Source organism: Dermacentor variabilis, chromosome 1, assembly GCF_050947875.1.
Source record: "Dermacentor variabilis isolate Ectoservices chromosome 1, ASM5094787v1, whole genome shotgun sequence".
NCBI lineage: Eukaryota > Metazoa > Arthropoda > Arachnida > Ixodida > Ixodidae > Dermacentor > Dermacentor variabilis.
This window is the reverse complement of record NC_134568.1, coordinates 274,662,864-274,685,437: the sequence shown is the minus strand read 5'-3', so window position 1 is coordinate 274,685,437 and position 22,574 is coordinate 274,662,864. Positions and strand designations below refer to the sequence as shown.

At 45.1% G+C, this 22,574-nt stretch overlaps 1 protein-coding gene across 1 annotated transcript in view; it reads right to left on the bottom strand.

Annotated features, from left to right (window-relative positions):
* Window positions 1-12,747: 12,747 nt before the first annotated feature.
* The window catches only part of LOC142564867 (uncharacterized), a 262,653-nt gene continuing 252,826 nt past the window's right edge, over window positions 12,748-22,574 (bottom strand). The window contains exons 6-7 of the mRNA XM_075676059.1: window positions 19,874-20,059; window positions 12,748-19,152 (exon numbers count right to left, since the gene is read on the bottom strand). Coding sequence (XP_075532174.1) covers window positions 19,048-19,152; window positions 19,874-20,059 — 291 coding nt within the window. The 3' untranslated portion in view covers window positions 12,748-19,047. The remainder of the gene's footprint in view (window positions 19,153-19,873; window positions 20,060-22,574) is intronic.

The following is a 22,574-nucleotide window of genomic DNA, read 5'->3' as shown; positions in this document are numbered from 1 at the left end:
ATAAATAGAGCTCTGTACAACTGAAGCATGGACCGTACAGATGTGCCCCATGTTTTCCCGCTCATGAATCTCAGCACCTGGGCAATCAACAACAGTTTTTTTCTTCAGGTCCGTGCAATGAAGGCTCCAGGAAAGATTTTGGTTGATTACTACACATACGAATCGATGGGTCTTTCCATAGGTCTGGAGGTCTGGAGACTGGGTATGGTGTCATAGGTTTACGTGTGAATGCAATCAATGCACATTTCTCGGTATATATAGTCAAGCCTTGTGTTTGAAGGTATGCTGATGTCAAAGTTGCTGCCCGCTGCAATCGCGTGCGAACCTGAAGGCGAGGGACAGGAGAAGTCCAAATGTAGATGCCATCTTCGTATATCGAGAGGTAGATTGTTTTACGTAAAACTTCAGTGAGTTCAATGAGTCTCACATTGAACAGCGTGGGACTCAACACTCCTCCTAGGCATAACATTCAGATGTGAGGCCGTCTTCTGTTTGTACAAAAAACGACCGGCGAGTTATGTACTCGGATAACCAGCGAAGCATGCGCCCGCCATTTCCAATAGTCTCGAGGGCGTTGATGACGGCGGGATGTGGAACGTTGTCATACGAGACTTTCGCGTCGAGAACGAGCGAACTGATATGCGGTTACGGCTTTTCACCTTTTGCACAAACGTTGTCAGGTCAATGACGCTATCAATTGAAGAACGAATCCGACGAAATCCTGCCATGGAAGCGGGGTAGATATTGTAGCGCTCGAGATACTATTCTTGACGTGCAAAGACCATCCTTTCCATCACCTTTCCAATGCAGCTGGCCAGAACGATAGGGCGATATGCCGCCCAAGTCCAACAGAGATTTTCACGGCTTTAGCAAAGGTACCAGCCGACTTAACTTCCATCGCAGGGGAACTGTACCTCTATGCCAGTTGTTAAAGCTGTTCAGAAGGGCTGTTCTTGCCTCTTGTCCAAGGGGTACCAGGGCCGCGTATACGTGACGCCGTTAGGGCCTGGAGCGGATGATCGTTTAGAAACGGCCAGGGCAGCTTCGAGTTCTTTCATGGTAAAGGACACGTCCATTTCTGGTGCCCGAGTCGCAGGGAAGTCACTTACATCAACGTTGGCGTAGACATGCCCGCCTGTGATTCTCGCACAGGATTCCTCCACCACACCAAGCTCAGTTTGGCCGAGATGGATGGCCAAAGATGTGAATGGGTGTCATTGTTGCGGGGATCAACGAAGACCACGGACTGTCCTCCAGATAAGTGAAAGCGGCTTGTGATGGTCCAGTGATTCACAGAATTTCTTCCATCGCTCAATCTCCAGTTTGTCTATGCGACGCTGAACTTTCTTCTGGATGCGTCGTGCGTCTCTGAGATCATAAATTGATTTAGTGCGTCTGTATCGTCGCTCTGCTCGCCGTCGAATCGCACGAAGTCTCTCAAGTTCAATGTCGAAATCCGTTTGGTTTGACGACAGCGATAATAGACACTTGGCAGCTTTCGTTGCTTCTGCGATGGTGTCGTCGACGTTGCCGACGAAATCTCCCCGATACGCTTCTTCCATAAGTGGCGTAAACATAGTCCAGTCAGTGCTCTTCAAGACAGCATGAGAGAAGGAGCGAGTGAGTCTATTAATCTTTAGGTAGGTGGGAATGTGATCCCTGCCGTGAGTCTCGATGCCGCAAAACCATTTAACATGTGACGTGAAGCTCCGTGACACTAAGGTCAAGTCGAGGCAGCTGCTATACGCAGGGCCCCGCAGGTACGTCGGGCTACCATCGTTCATGATGCAGAGGTCATAATCATAATCATATTCTAGAATAACAGATACACTTGGTATATAACCTGGTATGTAACCTGGTATTATAGAATCACGGGTACAATTTAGTAGTATGCTTTATTCACCCGCTATGAGTGCTTATCAGCGAGAGTTTTGGAATAATTCCAAGAATAAAGTTATCCTAAAGTGAAGCTTTCTTCGCCGTCCCTGCGGTGTTTGACGTGGGTCGACGGTTTTAGGCCTGCGGTCATCGGCTGTTCGCCCGACAGGCGCGTGGACCTCGCTCCAGAGCCGACAGTGTAGTGCCAGTGGGCACAAGTCTGTTCTGCGTAATCAAGCAATAAATCACGTCATAAAACCTGTGCCTGCTATAATGTCGCCTCATAGCTACCTCTAAAACGCACACACCTCTTAATGGAACAGCGCATGATATTCAACGGCTTCCTTGATTTCTAAAATAATTTTCTTATATTTGGGTTGTCATCTTTTTAGCCTTTGGGCGCGTGCCTCTGGGTATGTGCCAACTTTAGGCCAACCTTACAGAGTGGGCCACTAGGACTCTGGTACCACAGGAACATAAGATGTAGAGAATATTTAGATGTATTTAGGGTTGTGTCGTACTTCGCTGTGCCATACAGATCCTCATCACCATCCTTCCACAGGCATCATACATCATCTTCATCCCGGGGACATCGCTGCGTCGACAGTGATGTTCTGCATCCGCCTTGTTGGAGGGTTGCATTTCGGCATAATTGGTGAAACCTTTAGTGCATAAAGATCAGCATCACGGGATATTAAAATTATGACCTGTGCGCTGCTTAAACATGCATGAAATTGCACGTTGCATAAAATGAAAATAAACACAATTGTAGGTAGGAATCGCATTTAGTTGTATAGCATTTAATTAACCGCTTTGCTGAAATGCTGTCATTCACATAGGTTCAAAATTATGGAGTGCATCAATTTGTATTTGCTATCACGACCTCCTTGGTCTATACTTCAAGGTACTGCAGCAGACGTTGCCTGGAAAAATACATTTTAAGGCAGTTATCTGAAAACTAGGTCTCAGTGAAGCGCAAGTCAAACTTCTGATCAAGAGTATATAAAAACACACTAACCGAGTCGTTATTTTTCTTAAGTCTTCGCACATAAACGGAAACTACGAAAACTGGTCTTGATCCAGCGTGCTTCTGATGAAATGGAAGGAAGCCGGACCATGATAAGCAAACGATCGAGCTCATTAGGTTATGAATCGCTGTGCCTTAAGAGAGAAAATCAAGAAATATTATGAGGTTTATTATATCATGTGCATATTACCCACCGTACTTATTTTGACAACTGAACGGTGTGGATTACGCCGAATGAACGTTTTGCCGTCTTTAGGCCAAGCGAGCTCGGAATCCATTTCGTGGGCTTTTCGTTTATTCTGCTAGAACATTTATAAGTCCCGGAGGGTTAGGTTTTCGTTGAGCATATTTATGGTCTCAGCTTTTTTTTATATCCTGTTTCTTCTTATATCAAGCGTTTCGAACCAGGTCGGATGAAAAGCGCACTAGGACGAGGGTGGATTTATAAGCCGCTTCGCTGCTTGGTCTATAGCGGGAAGTTGGTGGGCGGCTTCGATATATGCACCCAAGAGATTTGGAAGACCGAAGTCATTAGCAAGTTGGTTCAACGATTTTCCTTAATTTGTTGAAGTTGTCCATGCTCTTCCCAGCTTTTCTGCGGTGCTGCTCAAGGTCGCGAATTTCTTGCTTTAGCTTGTCGATTTCTTGTTCTTTGGCATGAATCACGAGCTTTTCCACTCGCTTGTTCAAGCTTGATATGTCACTTGTTTGTTGCTTCATCGGAGCGAGCGCTTCATAATACTTATTAGAGATTTTCTGCACAGATTATTCAATTCCATTTACAGTGACCACGACGCCATCAAAAACTTGGGTGTTCGTCCTGATTTTGAGCAGTTTCGCAAGCTTCCAGTCGATTTTGGCAATCAACCTGAAATAGCTCGTTCAGACCAGTGTCTCGCAGAAAAGGTTAAAAGCGCTACAAAGAAGCTTTTAACATGACTGTAGTGTGTGTGTGGAGGAACTGCTAATAGATCCACATGGCGTCCAGTGTTTGGCAATAAACCGTGATGATAGTTTTCCCTATGATTTAGTTATGCGTTCGAACCTTCCATATTTATGGCGCTTCAGAAGAGAGGGCTACCACTGCGGCCTGGATGCAAAACCAGCACGAACGTACTTTCGGGAATGTGTTATGTGTAGCACCGGACGTCCGTCTGGTAAGCCTCCGCGCATATTGATCTCTCTCTCTCTCTCTCTCTCTCTCTCTCTCTCTCTGTGGCAAAATTTCTTGGGTTACAGAAACGAGAAGAACGTGTTCCTGAGTGGATAAACAGGGCTGAACATCTGGCTGTGCTAAGGAAATCTTAAATGACGTCACTGCCAGTGTGGCGGACACACCTAATGTATATAATGTCATTCATTTAATGTCAGTCTTTACCCGCCGTGGTTGCTGAATGGCTATGGTATTGGGCTGCGAAGCAAGAAGTCGTGGGATCGAATCCCGGCCACGGCGGCCGCATTTAGATGGGAGCGAAATGCGATAACACCCGTGTGCTTAGATTTAGGTACATGTTAAAGATCCCCCTGGCGGTCCAAATCATTCCGGAGTCCCCCACCACGGCACGGGTCATAATTAAATTGTGAGTTTAATTAACGTCAGTATTTGTGGTTAACCTGTTATGTAATAAGAGTGTAATATAAGAAGTGTAATAGTTCGAAGAACGGCCGCAAAGAAAAATAAATTTCTGGTACAGTGTGCTGAAGCATCGGGCTGCTCGGAGCAACCCGTGTGACGCTGTTTCGATTCTATCCAGCACTGGATAAATAAATAAAAATTATTAAGGAGCACCGTGAAGGAGGTTAGAGGCCCAAGTATTTAAACTGCACTACCTTTATAATCTGCCCGTATTTTTGTTAGATATAGACGGCCGCCCCATCAGGAAAGTGACCGTAGTATTCTAACAGTGCTAATCGCATTAATACTAAGAAAAAACGTGCCATTTTGATTCAAATCTGGTTGTCTGAACCACTTGGCGAGGCAGCGCGCGGGCAACATATTTTGATGACCGAACTCCTTGCGTAGCTTCGGCAGCGTTGCACGTAAGTATGAAACGGAGTGCAAGTTCCCCCCTCGCCTCGTTTTGGGCCTCTTAAACAGAAAAAATAACGCGCCATTCCACTACTGTGAAGGTGGCTTACCAGCGAAGCTGTTTAGCGCATGACATGAAGTGATACAGAATTTAGAAGAAAGGTATGAACAAATTTTATTGTTCACACACACAAACATACACAGGCACGCACACACGCACACGCACACACACACAGATCGGCGGCACACGAACGCACATACACATTCTCTTGATCCTTATGCCTTAGTCAGTGGTCTTAGTAGGACCATGTTGGCGTCATTCGCTTCATTCTATGCAAAAGCTTATACGTCTTATCACTTGGATATGCATTTATTGTCCTGATCGGTGGTCACGGTGACTATAGGTACGCACACACATTCTCGTATCACCTTTGTTATTAAGTGCGTAAGCATTTTTGTGGCTTCCCAGCGTAAGTTTCATACCCCCTTAAGCGATGGCTCGTACCCCCGTAAGCAAGAAAAAAAAGTAAAGTTATCAACCTGAGAGTCGGCCCAGGTCATAACGCAACAGCTTGTAATCTTTGTTCGCCTGAATAAAACCAAGACTGTAGTCATGCCGTCGCAGTCATGCTACCGCTGTCATTGTCAACTTGCTTCTGTAATCACACAGAGGCTCACGTAACACCTCCCCCTTCCCCTTCCCCCCCCCCCCCCCACACATGCACCATTCGCTCAGCTGAGCGAATGGTGGTAATAACGAATCACGGCAAATATCTGAGGCGGTGCTTCGTGAGAGGCAACCATGAAGCGCAAAAAAGAATGGAAAATTAAGAGTCATAATTTACTTACAAATTATCCGAATAAATTCTACTCTTAAATATAAGGAATGCATGAGAGAACTCATACGCCGAGGCCTGCACTGGCGGTATAAGGATTATAGTACGGCGTCGTAGGCCCAAGCCTTCGCTTAATAACGAAATTTAGTTTTCAGTTTTGGAGGCTCATGGTAGATAACGAAACATTAATGCAAACCCCAATTACAGAGTGTCTAGGATAACCCGGTAAATATAGGTGAACAAACGCAATAAGTGTCTTAGCAGTCTTCACGAACCGGATATATCAAAAGCGCAGAAATGTCGGCTAGAAAGACTGCATCATTTTCAGCACATACCGGTAATACGGCAAAGGATAGCCACCGATGATATAAAAGATAGGTATTTAGAGCTATTTATCTCGCTTCGCAGTAATGCTGCGTGTGCTTGAAGTGGTTCTGTTCTTGGAATGGCTACCGAACGTAGGCTGTAGAGCGCACGGTCGGCTTATTCCATTGGTAGAATGTGTTGTTTGGTCTTGGGCGATGCCGTGAGCGACCCGGCACTGTGAAATATAGGCGTGTGTACAGCATACAAGGTACTCCTGGTAAGGTCGACGAATGTGGGCCTCATTAGCGCTTAATCACGTCTGCTGTGCATGTAGCGGAACTTTGTCGTCGCTCGCTTTCGCCGCTTAATCGCTGCAGCAACGCGCGAACTCAAGCGTTTATTAAATGTAAGCGCGTGCTGCGCGGAGAGGCTGCACATACAAGTCTCCAGGCATCTAGGGATTTCAGCGGGAGCTGTACGCGAGAGCACAATGCGTAATTAAAGACCAGATCAAGAATTACGCGTTTTCTAAGGCCCTATAGCATCTCAAATTATATAATGTCGTATGCTGGGACGTTATTTAAGCGTTATGACACCATCTTTGCACCGGTTAGAGGTTATTTTACGATAGTTTTGTATGTAACACTGCAGTCTCCTTCACCTATGGTAATCGTCTTGCGAATCTACGTTACGATGCCGTCGCCAGCATGTGAAAGCTTCTTAAATTTCACGGAACTTCTCTGCAGGTCGTCCGCAGATTTTGAGACTGTGCCTAATGTTTTCTTTTCACTTGCTTTTAAGCCTGTTTGAGCGAATCATATTGTGTTGATACTCCCTGGGTAACAACAGCTTCAGCAGCGAATTATTTAATTGCGAGACTTTGACCATTATGAGTAAACGCATTTGCAAGCTTCGCATCGTCACAGAAGGCATCGAGAAGTGCAGCTGCCTGAAACAAGCGTGAACAGGCACCCACAACTCGGCCTTCAAGCACCAGTGGCACGCGAGCTTCGTGTCATCCAGCAGTAATTTTATCCACTGCGTTGTCAGCGTTCACGTTCTTGGGCGTCCACCAATTTAGACGACGGTCCCACTGCCCTTACCCCTCCTAAGAAAAACTGTATTGCTACGTGACTGCAGGCACAGCGCAAAGTAGTATGCCTTCTGGAGAAAGAAGAAGACACGCACGGCGCTTCGTGTGTCTTCTTCTGTGCGTCCTGTTTACTATGCGCTGTGCCTATACTCATGAACAGCCAACAAGCCCAACTTTGCGCACTTCTGGTATTGCTACGGTTCATGTTGTGAACCACTACGGGGCTTAACCATAAAAGCTAATTGTACAGCTCCCTCGTCAACTGCGGCGACGAAGTTGTTGCCCTGCATGTCGTCTGGCGTGTGCACAACGACTTTGAATTGGCTGCTGGAGCAATATAATTCGCCATGCCTTGTTTTTTAATCCGATTAGCTTTCTTCGGATACTTCAAGCACTCTCCGGTATCTATGTTCGGATTTAACCGTTTTTCTTTCTGGTACCTCGGGTCACTGCGTATCTACCACTCTTCAATGAACCTCTTTTACGCCAACTTTGGTCATTGAATATGTGCCACTCTTCATAATAATCATCGTAACATATAAAATATATCACCAATGACACACCCATCATAAGTTTTCTAATCGCATTAACGTTGCGCCAATCCTCTTCAAAGGATACGTGCGTCGCGCATTCATTTTGAATGAGTAGTTTCGTGGATAAGTTATGCTTTCTCGGAAGAGTGCAGGAAGCTTACGAAGATTAAAGGGGGACGGCGAAGTACGAAACAAAGCTTTCAATAGCCGCATAGCTGCGCTGTGCACTACATGGCGAAACCTCGCGCGGACGACTTAGCCTTTTAGTATGAGTGCTCCAGAGTGTAACGTACAGCGCGCTGTAAAGAAAAACAAAAAAGAAGTGCATTTTAGTATGACTAAAACTGTCACTGAATATCTCGACATGCTTAACTTACCTGCCACGGCATCCCACATGGTGGCATGAAATGACCACCAAATGATACATCCTTTCATATTTTGTCTATCAGCTGTGTTAAGCTGATGTGAAATTATTGGGAAATAGCGTGTATGAGGAAAGTAGTGCTCTTTATCCGGCAATAATGTAGTTCTTTATTCGTGAAATAGTGAAGACACAGGGCTGAAGCGCGTACAGTCAAATTTCATGAGCACAGATTTTTGGGATCAGGGTTGAAGCGCATACTGGCATAAATTATGGGCACGAGATTGGTTTTGCATGTGTGTTGAATACAGAAACAGCGTGTTGAATACAATACTATTACAGTGTTCACAACGTTTACAGTCCACAAAGTGCAGCGTACACCCAGCGCCTTTACTCACAAGACTCCTCTTACGTAAGCCAACTTTCTCATTGGCCGGCGTTCGAGCACCCGCCACTCGTGATGGCGATCGGGAAGGTAACGAGGCGATCACCGTGGCGACGGCCGATTAGGGACGTCACTTACGTAAGAAAAGTTTTGTGAATACGGCCCCAAATCTCTAAAAACCACTGGTAGCTTTGTACATTGGTTTCTTCCTGGGTCAACTTAATATTTTAGGAAGCTCTTTTTAAACAAACCATGAACAGCCATTTGATTTGTTACTCTATTCAGCATTTAGTCATAAACAGCTTTGTGTGAATCGACCACAAAATGAAGCCTCTTGAAGCAAGACTGAGGCATTCACTCATTGCATCCATAGTTAACAACCAAACCGCACATGCGGGAAACACGTGTCGACAGCACAACTCGCAGACAACTTTCTGCAAGCGAATGTGTTATCATGGGCACAGTTTGCAAAGTACAAACTTGAGCAACAGGAAGTACTGTCGCTAACAGTGAGGTTTATGTTCTCTCGACATTCCTGTAGCGTTACTGCAGTGTGACCACAACATTAGGAAATATCATGAACGACATTAATCAAATTGATCATCGCCAATTTTAATTCCTGAAGTACGAAATCTGAAATAAATAGTGCGTCAACCATTGTCTTATTTTAGAATCTCGAAGCGTTGCAAATTACATCTAAGAAAGATCGGGTTGAACTTGAAGGCGCGAAAGAAATACCAGTGCGAATCATGCTCATGTATAGCTTCCATTGAACTTGGTCACGTCTCGTGAGAATCCAGTGGATTTCTCTTTATCTTTCAATGAAATAATCTTTCGATACTGCACCTGATAGTGTTTACTTTCGTATTGCGGTTCCTACCCAGACGAACGTAGTGCTTAGATGCGTTTTTATGCATCTAAGCCCCACGACATCCCTTAATGAAATGTTCAATTCAGGTGCGCCTGCCTAGGTTCGAGCAATTAAAAAGAAACCTTGAAGATGTTCATTTAAGCAACAACGAAACCATATTGTAGCAAAGTATATCGAATAAGTATTGTATGCTTTTGGATCCGTTCATTTGAAACTGCAAGGATTTGCTCAGTGGGCGATCAGTTATACTACGCCGCGTGAACATTGAGTGTCAACACTCCACAAAAACAATGATGTTCCTTCAGACCAACACAAGTTTGATTCTCAGAGGCAGTATTTACTTTGCAAACAAAATAATGCCGAACGTCGCTTTATCGGCATGTCGACTCTTTGTACCCTTCGTGGATGTGGGCGAGCGTTGTTCCTACAGCGCTGCCAATTAGTGTTACGAAGAGGTCACATAGCTGATTCCGCCGCAATAGGAAACACACACTGGGCGTATCGATCGCTTCAGGGAGCGGTCACTTGATATGTGTGCGAGTCAACCGCGCGAACTCAAATTTCGGCCGGCTAGTTGACTAATTGGTAGTTCTGTGGGGAAAAGGCCGGCGCGCACTTTCCTCGTATAGCCGAAGGATTGACTTCCGCTTCTGGCGCAGTGCTTAAGGCCGGTGCCGCAGGGGCAAACACTGTCGGGCGGCCTGAAATGCGGTCGGTGCCAGACGCCCAGTAGATTGCGTGTCTTGCCTAGCGGCCTGTCATCAAGGACAGATCGATAGCGAACGGGGCCGCCGGCGCGACAGGGTTGGTAACCGCAATCGGAAGATCCCTGCTGCACCGCGTTAAGGATCCGTGTCGTGCATGCACCGAGTGAAAGTAAAGAGACTATGCTTCCATTCGCTGTCATTACTACACCCCCTTTGGGAGACGAAGGCGAGCACGTCGGTCTGACCGAGGCCGCCACGGTGTGTGTAGGTGATGCGTGTGTGTGCGTGTGGATGTTTCTTTTTTTTTTCCTTTTCGGATGACGTGTTAGAAACGGACAGCTGGATGGCACAAACAAGAGCAGTCCAATGGCGCGGCATTGCGCACTAAGTGCTATAAGGTGTTTCGAGCGTGGATGGTGGCCGTTATTTCACGCAAATTTCGCTTCCACGCAAGGAAGCGCAATGTAAATGTCTATTGAACTCTCGATCGCCTTTTGTTAGTATACCACTAATTACGCGTTCCACCATTTGATGGCGTATGTAGGTTCACGAAGGCTATTGCTTCAACGAAGCGCCATTATAGAATTGACGCAACAGCGTAATGAATATTTCCCAGCACACTGATGTTCTTACGTGTCCCTACCTGAATTTCATGCGCTTGTTTGATGTGTGCAACTCTTATGAAGTGAAAAACACCATCTTGCCCATTTTGCCTACACCACCTTGACTATGTAGTGTCTCAACCAAATCGTAGTTTTGTGGCAATACTTTATTGCGATGGCAATGGTGGCAGCGTTTATTTACTTCGTGTTTTCCCTTTTTCGCGCTATTTTTAGCAGCTGACAGATTTGCCACTATTTATTGTGTGTCCCTTTGGCCATACATGTAAGGCGCACCGCCGGACACAAGTGCATTTTGGCTTGGCCAACGGTCGGAGAACAAAATGATTTGTTGCTATCTCTTTGTGATGAGAGCCATTTTTGCAATAGTAACTGGTTGGGCAATATATGGCTCCATTTTTGTGTTCTAATGCCCCATAATGGCGAGCGCTTACTCTTAATCAAGTGCCAAGCTTAGTAAGCATACCCTTTGGCTAAACACAAGAACTCCAGAAAACTGAGTCGAACTAGGGACAAGCTGCTATTCCCTCAAAAAGGAGTGCGTTTGCATTTGCTTTCTTTAAGTAATCTCGAATGCAGCTATCGAATTTCACGATCTTTATAGTCTTAATGATTATTTCTTCCAACGCGGCCTCTTTTTTTTTTCTTTTAATTGCCCTCCACTCCCGCCCCTCATTTCCCAGTGGATTATCCTTCCCCGTGGGCTCGCCCCTTCGTAAATGTACCCGCAGACCCGCAAAACGTTCAGGTCGTATTCTCTCATGCAAAGTTATTACCTAAAGGCGCCTTTCTAACATTTTTACGTCGACTCCTAACATTACATTTACGTGTAGCCTAATACCCCCGAGCAAATGGCGTGCACCCTTATAACGGGAAGCACTCACTCACTACGTTAGCCGTACCACAGCAGCCACGCAGGAAGGCCTTAGAGCCGCTTTACTACAGTCAGTGTAATGAACAGGCAAATTCGCTGATCCTTTTCAGTGCTTAACGCCATGCAAGAGCACCGGGAATATCTGCGATAACTTTTATCCTCTGAAAACAGGCACAGCCATACTTTCTCTCTCACTATAGCTTCTGGGAAAGCCTGGTGAAGGAAAGCGGATGGTGGTCGGGGATACGCATGTTTATGTGGAAAGTGTCCTCACTGAAATATTAAATCGCTCTGGATGCCTTATCTTAGCTTTTTCTTCGTCTTTCTTGCAAAAGCGCATGTATAGTAGTATATGCAGGCGCAAGCAGTGGTGCAATAGTGTTCGCGGCACAATATTATTAATATATTGAAAACTAGAAAAAAATGGCTGCATGAACTGTGCTTCTTGAGGTATCAGGCCAGAGCTGCACGGCTATGTTCATCTCATAAAAGGAGCATCTGTTTCTTTTTATCCCACAAAACAACATGTGTTACACTGACAAGTTTGATCTGCCAACGCCATTCAATGGCTGAAACCCATCCAGTGATATATCACTACACGTATCTTTAGAATTGATGTTTGAACGCTGGAATGGGTTTATTGAAAAATGCATCTGGTCGTTTTTTTTTCTTTTGTTGCTTTTTCTCTTGATCCACGTCAAAGAAAGTAAGCTTGCGCATCGATCCCTTGGCGCTAGTGTTATTCGTCGCAAGAGTGTAATAACTTGCCGCGCAACACTGGCTCTAGTTTTCTGTCAGAACAAAAATACACAAGATAGAACTATAGAAAATAATTTGAAAAAGTTTAATGCGGTTAACAATTCTTAAAAAAATATGCAGCTTATTGTACATTAGTTACAACTGGGTTCCTTTGGATCTTAACATCACCAACGGTGCTCGATTTTGAATGAGCATCCTTATCACTTTTAAGCAGTCTTTTCTGTGATATGTGATTCCGTGCGTTGCGCGCATACGCAACAGCATAAAAAGCATACGGCAAGATCACGAGTTATTTCAGCGATCCCGGAGCATTTTTTTTGGCTGTTATGAAGGCCGCCAGGAAACCGTCCTACGTTATCAGCGGCTAAATCTTTGGGAGAATTTGAAGGGAGCAATCTAGACAGCATCTGGACATCCATCAAACGCACTCCCCCCTACCTCACCCCCCCCCCCCCCCCCCCCCCCGATGTGTACAGAGAGGGCCATCAACTTGTGTGCATGAAGAAAGGCTAGGAAAATTGCAGCACCTAGGTCGACTATTGGCGTCTACATAATATTAGGGTGGGCTCGGTTACCAGCTGTCGGCTACGCAGTCAGAAATACAAGAATAATTTCAAGTTCCCTGAACAGTATATCCCATAATTTTACGCATAGACTTCATTGGATAAAGTCGACACGAAAAAAGATTTTGCCTCAACCCCTTCTATAAAGCATCTACAAAAAATTTGGTGGCTCTAGAGTCATACGTGTACGTCAAGAATTGTTTGTGCCAGACGTCTTCCCTCCTGAAGTCACGAGGATGCCCTACAAGAGAAAAAAAAGTGCTCTATTTCCTCTTAGTACCGTTATTTTTGTTTTTACAGCTACGTTCTTTGTTGACAGTTGTACTGCTGGGAGCTAAAACTGAACGAGGAATGTAAAAAAAGAAAGAAAGAAAATGTAATTCGCCTTTAGACTCATGCAGCCTCCAGCACACTTATATAGAGTGCAGGTGCGGTGCGTTCCGAAGTGCAATTACGCCGTCAAGAGCGCTGGTTCGAGACAACTTGTTTTGAGCATGCGTTACCAAATGTGCTGATTGAAGCTTACTCGTCCTTCTCACTATACAATTCGCCTTCAACGATATTAACGTACGCCAGGTGAGCCTCGGCAGTTGCCTAAATGCCAAACGAAGGCATGCCTTACATGGCCCAGCGTCACTCATTGCTCATTGCAGCGGCTGTGTTCGTAGCACAGAAGGCAGCACCAACGGCAGCGCAACCAGCAGCGATAAGCCAGTAAGGCGCGCCGGCCGCTTGCTGAGTAGGAAATCGTCTCTTCATGACGCAAGAACAGCGCAAAGCACCGTAGTGCGGGAAGCAAAATAAAAGTGCAGTTAAAGCAAAGGACTGAGGGCGAAGAACTGCCGATTTTATGTCATGAACTTTGGCCAACTCGCCCAAATCGCTCTATCGTAATCGTGTCCATTCAGCGGCCTCCACTAGAGGACGCAGATGCACTTCCTGCCACACACTGCTCACGCGCTTCAGACGGGCGGGCTAAAGCCGTATACTGCAAAGTTGCACAGAGCCGATGATGACTTGCAGTGAACAAGAAACCGGGAGCTAAGTGGCAATTCGCGAATTGAAGCGCGCAACAAAATCTACTAAATTGCGTTTTCTTCGAATAGTTACACTTTTCAGAAACTTGATAATGCAGACAAACAGGCTTGATAAAAGCTAAAAGTTCTTCAGCCCCTTTTCATGCATTCGTCTCGTTGTTCTCTTTAACAAATGTGGTCGTACCCTATTTCCCACGTACAGGATAATATACTGTGACTGTTGTGGCAGCTGGACAAAAAGGTACAAGAATCGATTGCGTACAACACTATTATTTAGCCACAAACAAAATAACAAAGAAACAAATGCGCAACAGAGCCAACTAAAGCCGTTAAGGTTTCAACAATGTTACGTGCGATAAGTTGGTGCACACGACAGCAGAGAACTTAAACTTGACCACCAAGTAGATTAGACAGTTCACCGATGTTTTCTTCAAGTAATTCACGAAAACGGAACTTAAGATGTGACTAGAAACTGTAAAAGCCGCTATATAGTGCGACCACAACAACGAGATATCGAAAAAATCACTAGAAAAGTTTTCAAATGCGTGCCTCATACAACATAGCAATATTAAGTAAATGTTACAAATATATTCGTGGATATAAAAACATTAGAAGACGCGCCCAATATATTATTATTAATATTTTGTGAACAGAGCACCTAAAGCGTCACAATGCATGCGCATACTGAGGCAGCGCTTTTTTTTTCTCTTCGCTTTAGTATGCCGCTCGTGAAACAGTTCTACACTACCTTGAGGACACCGTCTAAGTAGCGCAATACATCTGGGCCCACATTCACAAAGCTTCCCCAACGGAAGGCCGTCTCCTCAATGGCCGGCATTTGGGCGCCAGGCACACTTGGCATCCATGGCGTTTTGTGAATACGGGCCCTGGTGAGGCGGAAGTTTGCTACAGCCGAACAATGAATTCAACGCCAAAAGACAGAAGCGCATAAGCATGCGCACACGAGTCACACAATGCGTTAAAGCACCACACGGGCAATCTGCAAGGCTACATACATGTATAGTACATGGTCTGACTCTACGGTACGTATTCTACAGTTTTGTTGTGCCTTATGAACAATAGCGAAGACAGGCTTCAACGAATGTGAGTGCCAACAAAATAAGTCTCCATTGTGTCAACAGAGTAAAGTTGCATTCTGTGTTGCGTGCAAACATTGGTCGAGAGTTGTCACTTCTCATGCGAAGACGACGTTCACACCGAGGAAGACAGACATGACAGGCCGACGCCCAAGAGTGCTGGCGCAGGTGGCGCTGTTGGCGCGTTCTGTGGACTACGTTTATTTCGTATATACGTGGCGTATAGACTGTTACATTTACGCTCACCTACAACTACGTTATGTACATACGCTAACAAACGTGGTATTTTGTTTTACACCACTGCACGTGACAGGAGACGCTTAAAGGCCGTCCGTCTGCTCGACTTGCGCATGCGCGGTGTCTTCAAAAAATACTCGCAAGTCTCTTGGGAAAAACAGGCATACTTGAAAAAATAAACTATCGAAATAACTGTATTGAACGCCTACAACGTGGCCGTGGGAACGTTGTACGGAAGCACATGAAACATTGGCGATTTCAGCTTCTTTTATCTTCCTATTTCACCTCAATATTGCAGAAATGAGCAGTGACTGAGGACAGTGTAAAATAGCATTGCGACTGCAGAACAAGTTAGGTAACTAAAACGGTTTAGTAGCTATATGAGAAATTTGGCACGAGACTGACCAAGAGACATAAATCGGCGCAGTGCCTGCAGCGCTTATCGCCTCTCCAGAGAGCTGCATGCGGCTGTCGCTTACGTATTCTGTTCTGCGTGAAAATAAATCACAAATATATGTTTCACAAATGAGCCAGGCTAAATGGCAGAGTATTTGGACTGAAGAAACGGTTGGAAGTGCCCTCTCAAAAGAAATGCGATTTCTCGTGTCAATCCTCTGTACTATAGAGCCATTTTTACACTTTCGGGACAAACTTCAATGTCGTTCGACAGAAACAAAGCAATAAAACAATAACCAAACGGATTCATGATTCAAAGAAAAATCATGAATATGTAAACTTTCGCGATCTGGCTTGCCCTACCTGATTTCTTCTTTATGAGGACGAAATTCTGCAACCGATTCCCCCCCCCCCAACCCCTCCCCACAAAAAGAAAAAAAAAGAAACAAAGAAGAATAGCAGGTGTTTCAGACGACATATCGGCTCTTACCTGAAGGCTCTAATGGTATTCACAAGACTTGGAGCTCGAAATCTTGTGCCTTAACTTCCTCAAAATATAGTGTTACTTTTTTTTCCGGACTGACACGATAACATTAAATTCAAACTGTTACCAAGCAGAAATGTGTTGTTCCAGTATGAAAATATATTGCCACAGGCTTTAGCCAGATGTAAAATAACATACCAGGCTTTTTTGACACCAATATCGCATCAGATACTGCGCGCTTACAGAGGGCGAAACGCACGCCGAGATCACCTGAGGAAAAAAAAAAACCTCGTTTATAAGCACGTACCTGTTCACAAGGGACAGCACATTTTAAAGTGTCAGGTCACTGGAATATGTGCAGCATAACCCTCCGTCGTTTAATGCTTTATTTTAACGAATAGTCTAGAGGATATGTTTTATTGTGATAGAGAATACGAAAATACTACATTATAGGCCGCACGGATGCCGTCTTTACAGTTTGTTGTCCTTGTATGCAAAACTCCAGTGTGATAACCACTGAAGCAATCATTTGTAGAACAAACCAAAGCGCAGCAGCTTTGGTCGCTACTAAAGTTAGGCGGCTCTATTGTGCGGGCTAACAGAGCATGGCGACATTTACTATACTTGCTCAAATAAAAAAGTGAAAAAAAAAACCTGATGGAAAAGGAGCAGTCTGTTTTTCCAATGGTTTCCAACATCTCCCTCTGGACATGTTGCAAGGAAGCGCCCGTATTTTCTTTGAGATATGCATAACTGCCATTGTCTTGCCTGAATACTTTCCTATAAGCAAGAGCGGGCCTCGACATGACAACGCGTCACTACTAACAAGAGGTCTACTTTCCACTGACAACAAAATCAAACAAAATTTAGCTTTCAGGCTTTTAAACTGGGTTTTATTTATTTCACCGCTACCAATAAGTTCGCAGCTTTACAAGCGTGTGTTTAGAAGATTCGCACGCAACGCCGCAGAACAAAGGAAGGCGCCTTATCCGGACAAACTTCGAATAGCTTCGCGCCCAACTGGCCGGCAGCTAAAACCCAACAGCGATCAGCTCGCACGCGTTCGAACTGTTAGAACTGTCATCAGCACGTCATTTTCTGACGTCGTGCAAGGGGAACACTCGCACTTCACGTTCCTTGGCTGAAGATAATAGGGAATGAAAAGAAAATTATAAGTAAGGTGAAGCATGAGTTTGGGCTCGTACATGGGCCTGAGAGAAAAAAAGGAAAGGCCTTCAACCATGCGGCCACAATTTCGCCTTAGTCAGCGGCTTATAAAGCGTAATTCGATGCATATTTATCTAATGAAGCAGTCAACATGCATTCATTTGCACTATGCTGACTCAGTTGGGCATCTTCAACGCCGAGACTTGAGTGGTTGCCAGAGCTTCTTCAGCGCGAGTCAGTTTTTGATAAAAAAGAATACCTCCCCGTTTGTAAGCTCTTCATGCTTGTAGACATCAAGGGTCATTCCGACACGAGCAGACCAACAGCCCAGAAGTCCTCGATAGTTCAGAACAAGTGGCCCTTTTTGTTACAACTACAAAGTCAAAACTTACAATATTTTAACAGCAGCGTCTACACTGTACATGTGCAAGCACAGGTGGAATGGAAACGGAAACAACGGCATGCCGGGAAAACTAACTTTAGCCTCTACCATAGTTTCTTCTTCATAAAATATACCTTATGGCACTTCCAGGTCATGCCTAAAGAGTGGCCTCGGAGCAGTGGGGAATGATCAAGCCGTACTGCATGCTCTTCCGTGGTGTTTAGCCGAGGCACGGGAACAAAGCAACATCTCCACGTTGCACCCTACCGCCACCCATGTCCCGCATTTTCTAGCGTGAAACTCATGTGGTAATTTCTGTGAGTCCGTTCTCTTCTATGCGTGCTGTCGTTTCGCGATGCATTTTACTGCGCGATCATCATGCACCCCTAAAGCCGCACCCATTATTCCAAGCAGGCTGCAACGGCTTATGGAAATCCTTCAGCTAACGCATTTGACACCCAGGTAACACTTGGCAACTTTTTTGACATTTAGTGTCATAACTTAGGAAGCACCGGCAATACAAAACTTTGATATTCAGAAAGTTATTTGTGCCACACGCATGTGCACTGACGTAGACTGCCCTGCGGCCACAACAGAATACGGAAACCGGAGATTGCAGGAGAATGAAATATACTGTGTGTGTCGCAGACAGTACATTTTGGGGTTGTTGCTTTGACTCCTTTCCATGTTTAGTAACATGGTTCTATTCTTGCGAAATCGGCATTCGTGCAGACTTCCTTGTTCTAATTTCTGTCCTCAAGATTTTAGTAACTGCATTTAGCAGCAATAACGACCGGTGGCACTGAATGAGTCATAGCGCATCAAGTTCGTGGCGTAGTTCAGGAACTGGCGGAGAATGGTTCTACGCACCTCTCATTGTTGTTTGCAACAGTAATCAATGGCTGTAGCTCGTTAAACGAAACACCACTGCATGTCGCATGAAAAGGAATAAACACGGCATAGTGAAAAGAAAAAAAGGGCAGACTGCGAAAGGCCATCACATGGTCACCTTTGTCTGCAGATGAGGACTTATAAGCTGGTGCACAAATGAAAAAAGAACACCAGAAAAAAAAAACACTGTTTCGAAATGTTTCGCAAGTGAATAACGCTTTGCGATTGACACGTTACGGTAACAGGAATGAGAACTACGACAGAAACTCCTAATGCGTGCGTGTGGCATAAAATCTCGAGATGTCTCTTAGCACAGCTTGTGAATGACTGATCGAATGTGCTGTCGAAGTCAATTCCTGACTTGGCACCGCTATATTGGCGTATTGTATTCACGTTGCGGGTTGTCGGAAAGGAACCATGTAGTGGAAACAAAATTGTAACAAGCATAGATGCCTCGCTGCCGGTCCTGAGTTGCTCTCGTCGTCGAAGAGGCGAGCGTAGCCGCTGCTGAGGTTTACTCGGCGGCAATGATCGGCTGCAGATCCGTTGTGTCTACACCTTTCTCGAAGGTGTCGTGGCTTGAACCCACCGGCGAGTCAACGTGGGATTTGTCCACGCCCTGCGCACATGAGCAATTGCCGATATAAGAGACACCAGGGGCTACATGCACAATAGAACAGATGAGTACATAGCTTTATGTTAATATTTCAACTGCTGATGGCATTTTATAAAGAATTAAAGTGTTGGTTATTTTTTTCAGTCTGCTTCTTAAAAGCATTATAGACAAAGCCGGCCTTGAAGTCGGTACTTTCTTTGTTACAAATATTAATGTTGCGTTCGCTTCATTTCTTGGTGCTTTGGAAACAGCCTTTCAAGCTGACTGCATGATTACAGTATTCGACGCTGATTCATTACTGTCATCTGAATGTATGTTTGAAGTACTTTAAAATACTCCATAGCTACTCATAAAAAAAACCTATCTGAAAATGCAATGACTAATAAAGAGATTATCTTAATGGCATTGCACGGGGACAATCAAACCTTTTGAAATAGAACATGTTCTCTTCAGTTCTCCATGCCAAAGCGCATAAAACAATCATAGTCAGTTGATTCAGCACTTAACTTGGATCACACATTTTGTACTACATTTCGTAGCATAATTGGGGTTCTATACTGACCGTCGCCTTTCGGGAGATAATGGACGCAGGGAAACTATGAAAGAGGCGTTCAATCGGCGCAAGCACACTGAGATGCCGAGACCAATTAGCGCCTTCCGCCTCGTGGTGTACATGCTAGAGCACGGAGGAGGCATTTCAAACAGCGAGAAGCAATCGATTGACCTCGTCGGTGAGGTCGCTGCTTGAGTGGGCACCATTGGAGCCGTGGTTGGCGCACTCGACTACGATGGAGGCCCAGTCGTCGCTGCGGCTGTCTGAAGCCACGCTGGCCGCCTCCTCGCAGCCACCGTCGTTGTTCGGAGACGCCATGGCCTGGTCCGACTGCAAGCTCTTCGGGTCGTGCTCGTCCTGCGAATGTCAGTCCCGCCATGACCGCCATATCTAACCAGGCTTATGTCGCCGCCCCGTAAAGCTTGCCTATTTCTTGACATTAATAAGCTGAGGATGGGTGCATCTGCCTCGTCGTTATGCCATTCTCGCCTGATTGAGAGCGTTTTGTGCATCCCTATGGCAATAACGCGCGCGCTGTTCGCGCTTTGCACATGGGCAGCCGCGCAAAAGTTTCCTGAAACCTGTAAACATGGTGAGCTACTTTTACCAACTGGCACGTATTTCGCCAATGCATGCAGTAGTGCCACAACAGAAGGTGGGGCAACGATTAAGGGTTTTAGTTCACCCTTACAGCATTCGCACTAAACCTCGACTAAACTGATACACGGCCGTGCGCACCTTAGAAGATCCCCGGTTAATGGAGAGTATGAAAGACTACCAAAAGGCGGAGGGTTGAATGCAATTAAATACCAAGGGCCTTTTCGATTATCAAGTAGCACAAAATCTGCACACGAACATCCGCAGAGAATTTCAGAAATAAGATATAAGAAGACGCAGAGAACTCTGTTAGGAATTGCAGATGTCGAAGTCGCTGGGTGTGTTCAGTATACAGGGGGTCCCAGCTATCATGCATCGATATTTAAAAAGATATGCAGCTGCCACGTAGTCTGTCAGTCGTAGCGGCCAGTCGCGCTGCAATTTTGCGTGTATTCGCGGGCTTCTTTCACATTCGGAAAAATACTTTTATGTAGCGCGTATTGAGGAACAGAACGCTGTATCAAGAGTTTTTCTTATTGCTCTACAATTTTCTTATTAACACGTTTCATCTCATTATAGTATTTGAGAAGTTGGTTAATTAATTCAGACTAATTATATAATCAGGCGGAACGCAAAATATAATCTGAGTATCTCCATGCGACGGCAAACAACATTGCCTTGGTTCGGTCCAGCTACGTGGCATTTGCATATTTTTAAATCTTGGTGCATGATAGTTGGGACACCCTCTGTACTTAAATATTTTCCCTTGACGCCAACTGTTCGACAAACGTTCCAGCTCTCGTCTTACTTAATAAAAAATTTTGGAAGATTCTATTGTGGATGACTTTTTTTTCCACGCTTATTAGGCCTATAAGGGCAAAATTTAAGAAAAATTAAATTTGGTGTTTTACGTGCCAAAGCCAATTTCTGATTATGAGGCACGCCGTAGTGGAGGACTCCTGGAATTTCGGCCACCTGGGGTTCTATAACGTGGACCTAAATCTAAGTACACAGGTGCTTTCGCATTTCGCCCCCATCGAAATGCGGCCGCCGTGGCCGGGATTCGATCCCGCGACCTCGTGCTCAGCAGCCTAACACCATAGCCACTGAGAAACCACGGCGGGTGTAAGCGCAAAATCATCAATACAATATATATTGCTTTCCAAAAATGCCGGAATTCAGGCCGAATGTGTCATGAAGAATGCACACGAAATACCCAACAGCAAGTTTACGCCGCTAGAGTTCTATTAAGCAGTGCGTTTGCTCTGATCGGCCTCTCTGTCTTTCTATAAAGAAATTGTACTACTACTGCGTCCGACAAACAAAATATGTACCATTGGTTCAGACCATGTAACTTACACTATGCTGGTGAATATTACGCTGAATGGCAATTGAGGTGGCAGTTTGACTTAATATATGACGAATGGAAGGTTATCATTGCCCTGGAAAGTCGTCAGAGTGAGCGCGCCCTTATTTTCTAATAAATTTTCTCATTCTCTCTACTGAAGCCTGCATGCACATCAACGGCATTACGAGTAATTCCGGCCAGTTAGTCTGACAAGCTGCATTGCTAAGTTGCAGAAAAATTGATCATATGTTGACTTCAGGTGTTCTTGGATGGAAGTACTCCGTTGCTTGAATGTCTTGCAGGATTTAGAACGGAAGTTGTACTATAGACTTTGTACTGGAAATTGCAACGTGCATACAGCAAGAGTGTGCGATACTGAGATGGATAGCAAATTTTTTTTTTTTGTGTGTGATTGCCGAATCTATGTTGAAATCGTTGATGGCAAGAACATTTAGCATCTCTTGTTGCAGTGTTTTCCTGCTGACCACGAGGTCGCGGGTTCAATTCATGGTCGTGGCGGCAGCATTTTGATAAGAGTGAAATGTAAAAATACTTCTATACTTAAATTAGGTGCACGTATCATTTGCTCAATAAAATCGCCTTAAGCCAGCGTTAATTCGAAGAAAAAGGCCTCTCACGAAACCACGATAGAAATTTGTGTTATTCAAAGGAAGGCGTAAAGCGCTTTTCGGGGAACGTTCTGTGGCAAGAATTCTTCAGAAGGGTCTAGTAACAATGAACATAGAATTAAGTTAACGGGTGCGGGACATTTATGCGATGAGACGAGCTACTTTCCCCGCGGCAGGGCTTTCCCTCACTGCCTCGACCAACGTCTGCAAGAGACATTCCTCCCTTGCCTTGTCGCATGTCGGAGCCGAAAGTCCACTTCTCGTATACGTCGCGAGTAAAGGAGAGAAAAGCTTGGAG